Source organism: Dermacentor variabilis, unplaced genomic scaffold (genome assembly GCF_050947875.1).
Source record: "Dermacentor variabilis isolate Ectoservices unplaced genomic scaffold, ASM5094787v1 scaffold_12, whole genome shotgun sequence".
Taxonomy (NCBI): domain Eukaryota; kingdom Metazoa; phylum Arthropoda; class Arachnida; order Ixodida; family Ixodidae; genus Dermacentor; species Dermacentor variabilis.
Window position 1 is genome coordinate 58460018 of NW_027460280.1, and position 15298 is coordinate 58475315.

The 15298-nt window shown below is 38.7% G+C and overlaps 1 protein-coding gene and 1 long non-coding RNA gene across 6 annotated transcripts in view; one reads left to right on the forward strand and one right to left on the reverse strand.

The window, feature by feature from the left end:
* Window positions 1–15298, reverse strand: part of LOC142565945 (uncharacterized) — a 224173-nt gene that overhangs the window by 10001 nt on the left and 198874 nt on the right. For all 5 annotated transcript variants that reach the window (XM_075676574.1, XM_075676572.1, XM_075676573.1 and 2 more), the window contains 10 exons: window positions 13648–13756; window positions 11273–11461; window positions 11077–11187; window positions 8741–8852; window positions 8446–8618; window positions 8085–8369; window positions 7756–7910; window positions 3874–4021; window positions 3009–3219; window positions 2618–2706 (listed from right to left, as the gene is read on the reverse strand). In XM_075676574.1, the coding sequence (XP_075532689.1) occupies window positions 2618–2706; window positions 3009–3219; window positions 3874–4021; window positions 7756–7910; window positions 8085–8369; window positions 8446–8618; window positions 8741–8852; window positions 11077–11187; window positions 11273–11461; window positions 13648–13756 (1582 nt within the window). The remainder of the gene's footprint in view (window positions 1–2617; window positions 2707–3008; window positions 3220–3873; window positions 4022–7755; window positions 7911–8084; window positions 8370–8445; window positions 8619–8740; window positions 8853–11076; window positions 11188–11272; window positions 11462–13647; window positions 13757–15298) is intronic.
* LOC142565962 (uncharacterized) lies at window positions 8806–11331 on the forward strand. The gene is made up of 2 exons (XR_012824935.1): window positions 8806–8881; window positions 10717–11331. It is a non-coding gene; the product is annotated as an uncharacterized LOC142565962 (long non-coding RNA).

Below are 15298 nucleotides of genomic sequence, written 5' to 3' on the forward strand. Positions count from 1 at the left end.
CGAAAATGACGTTTCACATAGGTTTACATTTTTTCTACGTTTAAAATAATCTTCCAATTCCTTAAAAAGAAGTGGCAGTGGTCTTAACTATTTCATCCTTGTTATACGGGCCGTGTTCTGTACTTTCAAATCATAACAATTTACTCTTCCAAAGACAGCTGTGACATGCCATGACCAAGTGAAAAAAAGGATTTGTAGCATTAATAGTAAATAAAAACATGGAATGTCCTTGGCCAGTTTTCAAAGTTATGAAGTTACAACCAGCAGTGACATATCCCTTTGAATAGGTGAGGAATCCAAAGCTGAAAGAGGAGACAATGCTCCAGGCTTTCCACTTAATCGTTTGTGGCTTTTGCGTGTTTTCAGTATAACTTAAGTGGGAGTAGATGATAATTATTTTTATAATAGACATAAAGCCGCTTCCTAAGCTCTTTTAAAATGCTTGTGCATATGTTTCTTCAATAGTATTTAATGAGGTTTAATTATTGCTTTATATGTATGTTTGATAGTAATGAAATGAAACATGTTAATGGCAGAAAATTGTCTACTGTGTGCAGGACAAGAAACACTGTGCTCGTGAGAGCATCTCACTTTTTTAGTTATAATTGATACAGTTTGTTCACTTGTGAGGTTTGCTCAGAAAGTTTCTGAAAGATGTTTTGTTGCACTCTGTACAGTTCCCTTGTGAATGTAATAGGATCTAGCAATTCTGCAACAAAAACCATATGTCTGGAGTGCTTAGAATTTGGAATACTGCACTTCTCTGCTTAGTGAATTTTTCTTGATATCAGTAGTCAGATTGGCAACTTTTGCAAGAACTTTTAGCTTGCAAAATGAAAAGGAGCATGGTGGAAGTAATTCTAGATAAGGAGGTTGGGGAATAAAAGCCATGTATGTTTGTTGACTTTTTTGTTAGCAGTAATTTGCGAGCAGGAATACTATGACAATGGAACAACCAGCATTTCTCTCATCAAGCATGTTATCTTCCCTTTCTTACTGCTGCTAGAATGCATTTTATTATGTCCAGGTAGCTTCCCTTGTTGACATTCTTTCTGTTAGAAACTCATTGCAAATGACACCTTCAGACCTCATATAAGATAGCTTACTGTTCTTCCTCAATGGTTAGTATGTTCAAGAGAAAATAACTGTTTGGACTTAATGTGTAGCTGAATGACAAGAATGCTTTCAACTTTTAATGCATCAATGAAAAAAAATTCCTGAACTTTCAGTTCACTCAAAACTCAATACAAATCCATTGTCCTTTATACTTTCTCATTGCAACTGGCAAAGAAAAATCACTAAGTGATAACTTATGTTTAAATTAATGCAATGCAAGAGCAGATATAGATTAGCAATTTCCGGTGGATAGTACGTAAGCCACGTTGTTAGAGGTCCATGCAAATTGTCACAAGGTTCAGTTATTGGTTGACAAATAATTTTAAATCTTCATGAACTTTCCAGACAAACCTTATGCCACAAAGTTGACTGTCACACAGGCCTCGTTCATCACACCAGGCGCCACACCATAGATAAATATATTAGCGATACTTAAATTTTTTCATGCTATGGCATCGAGCATGATGCTTCACTGGAGCCAGTCAGCATCTGCTGAAAGTGATGTACCTCGGCAAGTGATGTACGTCCATATTCGACCCAGAATATGGCTCCAGAACAACCACAACAAATGGACTTCTGACGAAGGCAGGAAATTTAACAAAACGGTAATGCAAATTGCTGTCTCCAGCATTGCTGCTTTATTATTTGGAGAAGACATGTGAGCATATGTGAGTGCTCTGATGGAGACCATTGACTTTAGGAACTTCATTTAGCTGACTGCAGATGACATGCTCATAGGCATTAGCAACAGTTAAAATATCTTATTTATACAAATTGTATCTGTGACAAATTGCAAGTTTTTGCATATTCTGTAGTCACTTCTGACTGGTACCTTTGTTCAATTCTCGACTACATTTTTTTTCACCCAGGGTTGTGAAGTACTTTACACGCAATCTGGCATGCATTGCACTGCAGAGCTGAAGGCATTAAGGTAGTAGAGCACCTGAACATTAACTAGAGAAAAAAAGGATATGTGCTTGAGTACAACGAAAATAAGTGAATATGTAAAATTGGTAACTGTCATTTCTGTGGACTTGATGAAAAATGAAGCAGAATCACAGACAGCTAACCACTTCGCTACACATTTTGCCTTTCTTATTGCACTTTTGGGGAAGCTGACAAAAAAGGTGGGGGGATGCTTAAATGTGCTATGCACAGTGCACTAACTTGTGAGTAAGTTAAATGCAAGGAAGTTATGATAGAAAATGAACCTGCAAAAGAGAGTATCACTCTCCTGTGTGATGGAGGGTGGAGTTCGTAGTAAGGGGCTTCTGTGTTTGCTGTATGAATTTGTGAGTCCACACCTTTCATTCTGTCTCAGACATAGCACCAATGCTTGTGTCAAGACTGACATTGCTATGAGTTCATAATAATAAACGCAGTCGCCCGATAAAGATAAGTACACGTGTCAATATTCAGCTATTGAATGTGCATTTTAAGTGACAATTTATTGTTTAACAATGTCACTATAGTACTGTGATGGTGAAAGATTATCACTTACGTATTTGGGCATGGACTGTTATTGGCTCGTCACTTGTAAGTGGTGGACTGCTGCCAATTTCATTGCGACATGTCACTCGGAAGATATACCTGAAAGGGATCAATGCATTAGTCATGTAATAAGTTTCCATCACATTGATTTTTGTTGTTGTTTGTGACACATTAAATACTTGCGAGGAAATTTGCTAAATGCACTGAGAAAAATAATGAGAGATTTACAAATTTTTCTCAGTAAATTTTAGTGGAAAAGTATTGTAAATCTCCCCAAAACAATCCTGGTCATTTTGCGACATATTGCGAAGTTTACTTTTTAGGGTTCCACTTACATGCTTATGATGTCATGCACTTAAAATACATATGATAGTCTGTTGTGTGTTCTGAGAGATACTCACGCATTGTCTGATTTGAGGTTCGAAACTTCCATGGACAAACTCTCTGTTGTCCCAACTTTAATCCAGGCCTTCTTAGAGGCCTCACGTTTTTCAACTGTATATTCAATTATAGGGCGTCCACCATCAGACAGTGGCTCCTGCCATGTCAATACCAATGAATTGTCCGTCATCTTTGCAGTCTTCAGTGGCCCTTCTGGTGCAGATGGCTTATCTTTGAAACCAAAGTGAAGATCATTAAAACCATTGGCAATGGAGGTATTTTTGAGCAAAGGAAGCGACCATAGTAAAAGAAATACCTTAAAAGGTTATGTATAGACACTGATTTAAGTAAATTGAACTGCTAGATTGTACCGATGTTAAAAAAATAATGCCATGTACAACAGGATATTATAATGCAGACTAGAACATACTTTGCACTCACTTAGAGACTAAGCTGTCATAATTACTGTACAAATATAGGGCAGTACACATAAGTATATGTAGTCTTTCAGTTAATTATTTGCCAGCTTGATTTGAATGTACCACTTTTACATGTACCGTGCAAAATCGTACTCGTATCACTAAAAATACAGCCACCTACAGTGACGCTACATGGGCCACTTATCACACGAAAACTATTCTCACGAAAACTATTCTATCAGAAACATGGTTAATATGACTGACATAATACATCACAGACATGAATGGCTTCACAGCATTGAAAAGGAACAACAGAAACAGCGTGTATAGGAAAAACACAGAGACATACATCGGCACTAATTTCAGTGCCTTTCTAACCTTCTGACTTATGACTAATTTAACAAGAGGCTTTCTCTGTTGTAGCTTCTTCTCTCCACCTAGACACTTCAGGAAATGTTTTACTTACCATATGGACAGCGGGCCAGTACAGGTTCAGAAGTGAGTGGTTCGCTAATGCCATATTCATTGACAGCTGAGATCCTGTAAAGGTACTCGCTCGCTTCATTCACATCAGGATCTGTGAGGGTGGTAGTGTCTGGCCGTGTTGTTCCAACCTGGGAAAAACAAAAGAGGGAGCTTAGTTGTTTATGAATACAGTACACACTATTCTGCTTAATAATACAAAGTCACTTTCTTAAAAACTGTCCTAGTGTAATGCTTAGTGTGAATGTAGAACTTCTTTAATGGATTATAACACATGTGCAGCCATTATAGATGGTGGTGTTGCCTATATTGCAGCCATGCTTGGTAATGTAATAATCAGTTATAATAATCAATACAGTGTAATAACAATCAATACAGAATAGTCACATGGTAATATGCATGCGAAATCATGTTGCCACTTAACACATGATGACAAAAGTTTAATAGGAACCACGGAAGAAATTGAAATTTCTTAATGCATAGACATGCAGTGCGATTAAAAATTTCAAAGCTGCATCAGCTTCGAGAAAACTTTTTCTTGACTGTTTGGGTCAGTAAGTTTTTATCCTGGCTGAACTTGTGAAGGGTGCTTTGTGAGCAGGCTTTGAAGCTATTTGAAGTTATAGGTCAATCTGAGGTAGTGGCTCAAATAAAGTAGCTGCTATTCCAAATTTTGGTGAATTGTGAGTTAACTATCGCAGTTGTCATAATTTGAAAATATCCATAGATTTCGCTGCATATAGAAAAGGCCTAAGTGCTCAAGCTTATCTGTAACCTTGTCATGTTCCCATTTATATTTTGCAAAGTTCTTTTCATATTTCAAAGATTTTTTCATTCAGTCATATTGTTTTCAGAAAGAACAATTGTATGAAACATGTATCGGCAGAAATATCATGTTATATGTGCTTGTTTTGAAAGGTTTGAAATATTGTTTCGATATAGTATTTTAATGTATTTCCTTTTATTCTTAAGTAGTGCATGAAGCCTCTTGATCCAGGCAAAAATCTAATCATTGACATTATTGAATTTACTTTGTACACCCAGAATCACTTTAGTGTTTGATATACAAAGAAATTTCATATGTTTATGTTTACTATAGCTGATCTCATTGGTATAAATCTTACTGCAGGTATCTCGTGTAATTAATGTACAAGTTATGGTGTCACAAATTAAAACATAGAGTATGCTTTTTGTGCATGTATTTGAAAACTGTTCTAGTGTATAGTTTTCACAATGACTGCAAGTTACAAATGGAAAAAACATATTTGTGTCTTTGAATTGTAAAATTAGGATATCTACTACTATATAAGCCCATTTAATAGCTGTGCATATTTTGCCTGGATTTTGTGTAAAATATTGGGGTAAGTAGCTTTCACAAATATAAGAATGTACAAAAATTTGGCTAAATTCATCATGCAGCATAATATATCTATATTTGGAGAATGCAATCCCTGTAGAGATTTTAAAAGGGAACATCGATAATACGTGCATGTACGAAAAACATGGTTGCACGACTATGGCCATGGCTCAACACATCTATATAAGTTGGGTTCTTAGTTCCTCCTCAGGAACATGATACCTTTCACCTCCTAATGTTCGAGGTTATACATGTCATACATGGGCAAAATTTCAAATTATTAATTTCTTTTGAGGAGCAACTCATATATTCTATAGAACATTTATGCCGTGGGATTAAGTCCACTCCATTTTGTATTGGAAGCCCATGTCGTGGCTGCTCAGCCATAGCACGAACGTGTTTCTTCTGCAAGTAGCCTTTCTGTGTGAGGAATGACACAAGCAAGGTGCCAGCAATGCCTTATGAGTTCTAATGCTGACTACAATCAGGTATCTCTTTGCAAAAAAATAAGCAGTTGCATTATGACCTAATGATGCAAGAGAGTTATCTTTATATAAAAAAGATAGAAAATGCAGTGGCAAAAAGCCTTAAAAAGAAGAAGGGGCACAAAACATTGGTTGTATACGCTACTGCAGTAGCTCAGACATTGATGGCCATTGCAAAGGCCACAAACCACTGTGGCAGACAGTGACGAAGCGGATGGGGCTTGGTCTATGCCAGCACCTGCTCATATGCTGAAAACCTGGCCGTCTATGGGGTTGTCTTGGCAAGTGTGAGTGAACTTGTGCGAAGCTGGGAATTGTTGCCATTTACTCAAAACTGTTTTACAATGTATTCAGACTAGTTTTAGTGTCTTTTTTATATCCTCTGTAGGCTCTGGTTTCTACTGTTCTTTATCTATATGGGCAGTCGTTGAAAAGTTTTAAGCCATTGCAGCTGTGACTAGACCTGTTGTCCAACCACATAATGGGGCTTGTGTAGGACTTGCATTGCTGCAAAGCCTCAGTGATAGAGAGGGGCAGTGCTTTCGCCCTGCTGAGATCCAGAAAAAGTCAAGGAAGCTACAGGGCATGGTGAGAGATCTTGTCTGTTGGATGGTGGCTTCAAATCTTTTGCCAAAGAGTGCACATTGTTAACTTATCTTTGGCTATTCATAGTGCATCATACCCTTTGCCTGAGCGTAGAGTAATTGAAGCCTTGGTCATGTCTTTGGTCATGTCATATTTGTATTAAAAATTGCACAAACAAAATTTTTTACTGAATGTTCATTCAACAAAAGTTAACCTTGTACAGTGTGGAGACATCGCAAAATGAACAGGCAATATCCTACAGTCAAGACCTTCTACAGTACACTGTGTAACTACAGGAAAAAGGATACCTTAAACTTCAAAAGGCACTGTCTTTTCTTTGGAATTATGTGGAGTGGCAAACCTTACTTTCTGCACTTTGAGCATCTTGCAGAGTGGTGTAATACACCATAATAGTTCTTCTTGCATTCGATTTTGCCCGAGTGCACTTACATTGCTTTTGTTTTCATCATAATTTCAAAGAGGCCGCTTAGCATGGCGCAAACCAGTTCTAAGAATATTCACAAAATGAGAAAGTTGTGACTGGCTGTCATTATACGTGGATTTGCCAAAAGCTACCATTCAAGAATACTTATAGTGTTGTAAGCATGACATATTATTTACAACTTTGGCGGTTTGTACCAGATTGGGCCAGTTCTTTGATGCTTTGTGCAAACTTATAATTAGAGTTCATGAGGCTACATAACAAAAATTGTGCGTGAATTATACAAATCTCTTGTTTTAGCATTTAAGGAACAATGAAACAAAAAAGTGCGTTACGCACCAACAACGGTAAAAATTGTGGAGTTTGTAAGTGGTTTTGTGGCATGCGAGGCTTTGCAATAATCCCGTGTGTAATACTAGTTCTATGTATGTAAATGACAAACACTTATGGTACATTTGACTGGTTTCTGCCGCGCTCCAACTTGGTTTGCAGCAATGTGTAGCTGTCTTGAGATTGGAGCCAGAGACGGCCTGCCCCAACCACGCTCTCAGTTGGAGCACAGCGCTCTGAATGAACCTGGCGAATACATTGTGCGCACTCGAGTTTGACCACCCGAATGTAAACTGCTCCACGAGAGCACTCTAGAGCACCTGAAAGTGACCAGCCGAATTACAATTAGGGTACTAAAATGAGTGCTCCAAATCAATGTACAATTTAGGAACCTACATGCCGATGATTGTTCTCATATCAGCATCATTTCCTTTGTTGAATTAGAGAGGAACAATACAAAAGTTCTTAAGGCTAAAGTGGCTAATCAGTGTAGACTGCATATTGTAGCATGTAGAATTTATATTGCACTGTATTATAAAATTGTGAGAACGTTTAAGAATATTATGCTAGAATATTATGAGGACATATATACTGCTTTGGTCTACTTAAACAAAATAAAACAACACACGGGAGCAGCAAGATTCAGCTTTCAAATATTTTGTTTACCTCAACAAAGACTGTTCTTGTAGTCTCGCAGCGTTCAACAATGTACTTTGTAAGCGGTGACCCTCCATCATCCAGGGGTGGCTGCCATGACAATGTGATATGGTCTCCGGAAGTTTCCAGGAATTGAATGGGTGCTTCAGGTGGACCTGGCTTGTCTGAAGCCAATATAGAAATTTATTTTAGCTGCATGTCATATAACACATAATAGTAGGTCACTAAATATCACGTTTCATGCTTATTCAGGTTAGCGGTAACTGAGCTAAATGTATCCTTATCAGCATACAAACTTGAACAGGCAGGAAACTGTGAAATGCTAATAAAGAACTCACCAAGCACTCTGAGCTTGAAATCATAGCTGATGCTTCCAGCTGTATTTTTTAGTTCAAGTGTATAAACACCAGAATCTGGACCCTCTGTACTATGGATTGTAATGGTCGAAGTATCGTCCTTGTCTGTTATGAGCGTATGCTTGGTTGATTGAATGGGTGCCCCGTCGCGTAACCATGTGACGGTAGGCTTTGGAAATCCATGAATGGTGCAGGGAACCTTGAATGCCTCTTGCTTATTGATGCGGACATTCCGAAGTTTTTCATCAAATTCTGCCCGTGGTGGATCTGGCAGAGGAAGTTGAAGAAATTAGCAAGACAAATTTTTTTAGAGCACAGGATGAGTAGAAAGCACTCTATATACCTTGGACAGATAGCGTGCATGTTGTTTCTGTGGAACCATGTGGATTAGTTGCTTTACATGTGTATTTTCCTCCTGACTTTGTAGACGCCTCCTTAATGCGAAGTGTAGCCTTCTGATCCTTGAATTCAGCACTAAAGTTGCTGATCATGACGAGATCTTTGCCATTTTTAAGCCTGTAAAAGGTAGAAATGCACTATAGGAGCTTGCTGAATCTAGCATGAGCCATATGTTCAGGCTGTTCTCTAGAAACAGAATCACTCAACACAAGAAGTCTGTTGATCAAAATCATGATTACCATTTGACTGCAGGTGTAGGGTTCCCAGCTACTCTGCACGTTAATTCTGCTGGTTTTTTCACACCAACAGCCTTGTCAGTCAGGTGCTCTAAGATGACTGGTGGCTCCCCAGCTAAATGTAGAAGACAACAGAAAAGGCAGGTAAATGAAATTGCTGTTCCTTGTGCACCACGTAAGAAAAAAAAACACTTGCAGTGTTTAAGGCTGGTACTATTTACAGCAAGCATGTGCACTTTCTGCGTGGGCATATGCATGACTAAAGTGAAACATCTTAAGTTATAACTCATTATGATCTGGCATTCTTCTGGTGTTACTTTAGCATTGATAAATACCTTCAGAAATTTATGGTCTTACATGGTAATTAATTGTTTTTAACCTTTTAAAACTTTTGAAAGGTACCACTGCAAGTGAAGCAGCATGTATAAGAGGACGTTTCACATGTATAATTGCAGTAGTCAGTTTACACACACACACACGCACGCACGCACACAAACACACACACACACACACACACACACACACACACACACACACACACACACACACACACACACACACACACACACACACACACACACACACACACACACACACACACACACACACACACAAACGCGCGTGCGCGCACGCACGCACACGTAGTAGTGAATGAAAAGATACAATATTTATTGCGATTTCTGTGAAAAATTCATTACTTATGTTTATAAGCGATATAAGTTCTTGGTTTTTCAATGTTGTCAATACGGACGTGCAGTGCTGCTGATGAAAAATGTTTTGTTGTTTTTGCCAGTTCCATAAAGCTCTGCTTTCCACTTGTTCATTTAGGGGTGTCACCGTTGCATGCATTTACAAGCTTGTGTACGAGTGCATGTAGTTGTGTTTCTCTTATCTCTCTCTTTCTTTGATCCCTCATCATATATTAAACCTGCATTTGCACTCCAAGCCTTTTGATCAGCTAACCCCTGCAGTTATAAACTTTGTCTCACTACTGCAAACTTATTTTCTGATGTATATGGCTTCCTTGTTATACATTCTTGGAATACACAAGTCGTGTGTGTGATGGGTAGGCTATATCATTAACTTGGCAGTGAGTGTTGAGGAGGTTATCGCGAGAGGCCAGTGGTCTTGTACAACAAAATGCCATTTTTTGAGCTCAGAAGACCCAAAGTGCAAAATAGCATATCTTTTTGCACACTATTGCTTTATACCGTATTTTTTGGTCTATAAGTCACACCTCTATATAAACCGCACCCCCCTCAAAATGGCAGTTAAAAATGTATATAACTCGCACTGATGTATAAGACGCACCTGTTCATTTGGTAAGCAAGTTAAAAAATATACAGTGACATTTCATTTTGTGAACGCGAGTCACATGCAAGCGCATCGGTGTCATTACTATAGAATTGCAATAGTAATGATATGTCATAAGAAGCCAGCAAACACTGACACCAAGGACAACATGCATGCGAATGTTGTGGGATCATTCCCCACCTTCGGCAAGTTGTTTGTTCATCCACTTTCATTTCCATTAATTTATCGTTTCTTTACTTCATTTATTAAGCACAAGTAAATTCCCCTATGTTGTCCTTGGTGTCAGTGTTTATTGGCTTCTTATGATATGATTAATAAAAAATCGGGCCCCTTGGTTAATCCCATTTCTTCTCGTTTAAAAGCAATGATGTGGACACTCCAGGCACATTTATACAATCGTGGTCGCCTCAATGTTCCGTACAAAGGCGATAACATCGTGAAAGCGTGCGACGGTGAGCCGAATTGCGCACAAGGAAGAAAAGCGGGAAGCCAGTGCGGGAGGGAGGGGGGACGGGCAGTGGCGGCTTGTACTGTGGCAGCAACTGCATAGTTTGGGCAGCAGCGTGCTCTGTATCTTGAAAGCGATCTGCAGATGCGACAAATTCGGAGTTGGTTGACTCTTGGCCGGCCTGCCGCCGTTTGTATTAACTCTGTCCTTCTCGCAGGGCACTTGGCAACTGGATTACGAGAAAAACTTGGTACTTCCATAGCGTGCACAGAACCCGTAGCAACTGCCAGAGGAGGTGAACCCAACAAGCTTCGTGTGACCATGGCACCCAATCTAATTTTGATGGCAGTCTTTCTTTTTCGAAAAGAAAGTCGTATATAAGTCGCACCATTCTATAATACGCACAGACGAGAAATTAAGAGAACAAACGCAACCTATACACTGGAAATTATGGTAGTATATATACTGACTGGCATATAATGAGTGCTGCACATGCTGTGACACCTAGACTGAGTAAATGATTTATGAGCCAAACAACAGAATTGTTGCTGCGCTTCGCTGTTTGCATGTGACTTACCTTTCGGCTGAATAGGAATATATTTAGTGCCTTGAGAAGGATCACCTTTTCCAGCTTCATTCTCAGCTGTGACACGGAACATGTATTCTTCATTGGGTGACAGACCCTCCACTGGAAGAACCAATGCAATATTTTAAGTCAGCTCACACTGATGACGCCTGGCCCATGTCATCCTTTTGCCAATGTAAAAGCTTACCTTTTGTGAAGGTGTCCTGAATGGTGTCAGAATAAAGCGCCCAGCGAAGTGTGTTTCGATCATGGTATTCGACAATGTAATTTGTGATCTTGGAACCTCCATCAGATTGCGGTGGTTTCCAGGACAGCACAAGGGAGCCAGTACTGGATATATCTGAAGGCTCAGGCACCCCTGGTGCACTGGGCTTTTCTGTAGAAAATCAAAAAGCCACCCTTGTTAGCTTGCGTATGCACAAACACGGGGTAACACACACATTGGGCATTTGGGCATTCAAATTGCAGTACTTCATAATCATTATTGGGTTGAAACATGTGAAATGGCCTAAAAGCACTATACCGGGTGGTTTTTTCAAACATACAAAATATGCAAAAGTTGCTTTCGGCAGACAGCATAAGTCTAGTCATTTAGCTAGATTACTCGAAGAGGCGGGCATTACAAGAGGAATGGAACTGCATAACTGAATAATTAACAAAAATCCACTGATTATCTTTTTAATTAATTAATATACAGCACATATTGCAATTCACGAACTGCAGCCGGTGAGATTGCTTGAACATATCTACTTGGAACGAAATTTAAGGATGACACCAGTCTCGAGACATTCATTCCAAAAGTGTGAGGTGAAATACATGGGCATTCCAGCTACTTTTGTGCTTCAATGCACAAAATGGCGGTTTTTAAAATATATAAGTGAAACAATATCGCATTTTTAACACACATTCTGCAGTGCATATCTTTAAACCTGTGAAGCTATGCTCTCTGACAGTGCTGCGCCTGGGGTGATGCTTGAGACACCGGTGCGCAATGAATGAGGCTTGCCATTATTTCATAGCATCAACTGAACTGTGCACAGTGGCTGTTGAAGCAGCATGTTTCACTCTCGCTATGGTTCCTGTGTCTCGATGAAATCCCAAACCTTTCGTGTCATGCACCTGTGTGTGCATGTAATTTTAGACTCACCTGCATGTAAAACAATAGTTTCATCTTACTTGCGACTTTCCCTCAATATGACTTAACTTGTTGATAAGCTTAGCCAGCAAAGTGTACATTGCTTGTTAATGTCGGTGTTTATGAACAAAAAACAGCTTGTGGCACTCATTCTAATTATCATGTGTCCAGAAACATGCTCTAAATGACAGATAATGCTGCTGGACAGAAGACACAAAATTTAGGCAAACTGAATTATTTATGATTGAAAAAAAGTCTGAAAAAGCATGATTCTTCAATAGCATTGAGTGAAGTGTGCACAGTGACTGCTGAAGCGGCATGTTGCACTCTATCCGTTGTTCTTACGAATACACAGTTTAGTCATGCAAACATACACTGGCAGCTAGATTAAAAAAAAACATGCACATGTGCTGTACAGCAGTTTCGAATGCAGGTGTGCCATTGTGAAAGAGCTCAGTGATGCAGTTCTGTGGTCTCTTGACACTATATATTAAGTCGATGAGAAGACTGCAGTGAAATATGAGATGTAATAACTTTGCTGTACTTATGGTTGGCTTTGTGGGACCTACAAAAGCTGCTGCCTCATATTGGATAAGGTTGCCACATGGATGGTTTTTGACAGGTAGAGCCTGTCTTAGGCAGATATTATTGGTAGTCGCTTCAACCTCGAGAGGCATGTGTTAGCAAGCTTTCTCATTCTAATTTTTTTTGGTGGATGAATTATTCCAGAACTACATCATGGGAAGGTTTCTAAGGAAATTGGCAGATTTGTGGGGGCCATTGGAGAATGTATGTCTTTTAAAGACACAAGTTATGAAGAGGAGAGAGCAAAATGTCCTTTCTTTCTTTTTTTCTTCTTTATTTGTCTAGAAGTTCTTTCTTAAATATTTGAGAGCCTTCTGTGCTCCTGTTATCATCAAACCACATTCTCACGGAAAGTCCACTGTGAACTGTTTTTACCAGTTTTGTGATGATGAAAAAAAACGAGGTGCACTGCCCTGTAGTCACCGTGACAGTCGTCCAAACGAATTCTGGTAAAAGTACATCAGATGCAGATGTGAGTTTTCCTCTTCTAGTGCCTTCACATCACATGAATATTTCATACGGCGTTTTATATATTATTTACTATTTGACTGTGCTGTTAATGCACTGGTACAAGTAATTAAATACAACTCTGCACTTTCAGTTTGTATCACATTTAGCAAAGTTATGATTGCCTTTCCTTTGGGATTTATATTAAACTTTGTTAATAAATCTAGTGTTGACTTCTAGCACCCCACCCTGCTAGTTTTTTGTTTGTGCACATAGATAGTAAACCTGACAACAGTAGCCTGACAACAAGGAAAAAGCTATCATGAGTCAACATTTGTCTGGAGTTAATACTGTGCTAGCTATCTATAATTTTCGTGAAGGTATATAATACTTACCGATGCATGTGACATTAAATGGTTTGCTACATTCACCACAAGAATTTTTGAGAGTGAGTGTCACAGTTCCAGTGTCTGTGGGTTTCAGATCTTTTATTGTCAGTGTTGCCTGGAAGAAATGAAAGGGCATTCAGCTCAGAGAGGGTGGAGAACGTGGGGTGGCTTAGTTATTCGCACTACATGTAGCAAAACAGTGTGTAAAATGACCTTATGAAATAGATTTTTTTACTTCTCTAGCATCCTTACTCCTAAAATAACACCTTAGCATTCATTATAAGCACACATGAAAAGCTGCACGTTTTAAAGTTACAATAAAAACACAGGTCCTTAATCACCATCTTTTAATTTATGCAAAAATTGCTTACATTGTAGATGCACAGTAGTTTACTAGACATGTATATGTACCATGCTGTGCAGAATAATGCCAAAAATAACACATAACTAACATAATTTACCTGGAGATTTGGATTTTTAGTTTGATAAAAAGAGTATAAGATATGCATGATATACACACTTGCACCTTGTCCAGGACATAGACTTGGTATAATACTTCAGTTCTGGTTTGCAGTAGGTGAGACATACCACAATTTCAGCTTGAGAACTGGACACATCATAATCAAAGCAGAATACCAACCATCTAGCTTGTAGCACAATGCATGTATTCTACTATAGTAGTGTCATTGCTATGTCATGTTTGCATAAAATTTAATGTCATTTACCTAGCAGCATTCTAGCTTGAAGCACTGCTGTACATTAAAGATCATTTGCAGTGCCAACATTTTTATTCAGAGTTCTTATTCATTATTCTTTCAGACAGCTTTAGCACATGTTGAGAGTTTTGACATGTTGAATTAAGAATAAATGGCTTTGACAAACATCCCGAAGCTACACTGTGGGCTGTCAGAGATGGCACAGTGTAGGGCTGTGTATTAATTCTGACTGTAGAGAGGTCTTTATCAGTACATAAACCTAAGCACATGAGCATTTTCTGAATTTCCCATGCACCAACCGAAATGTTCACTGCTGCTAGGATTTTATCCCAACAACTTCACATTCAGCAGAAGAATGCCTTAGCCACTGTGACAAGTGTTGACAGTTTGATCTTTAAGTCAATGTGCCTGAGACATTTTCAGTGAACAAAAATTAGACACTTTCATGCCACTGGACAGAAAACTTGCTCTTAAAATATTTTGTTGAAATAAAAATATTTAATACGGTGTGTCATTACATTGCTTGAGTCCGAAACACATTAACGTGGGAATTCATCATAAGATGGGCAACATGAATTTCCCAAGTTGCAGAACGTATAAAAGAAACATAACATCTTTAGTTTGGTTGAAAACGTGTGCTGAATTTTGTACAAATCAAGTGATGCGAAAATGTGTCCTCACCCCAAAGCCACACAGAACAACTTTCATCAAACGGTATTTTTTGAAACTGCATATACAGATGTTTTATAAAAAGGCTAATAGCATAGCGAAAGGGGCGTTTAAACAGAGGTGTTCCTATCTAAGGCAGGCGTACTTTGCCGCCAATAACATCAGTTTCAGAAAATAATTAAAAATATTGTTAATTAACATTTTTATTGGAGCCCTTCAGGCAATTGTTTATATGGCAAATTTGGATGCAGTCACATTTTAATTTTTTTAAC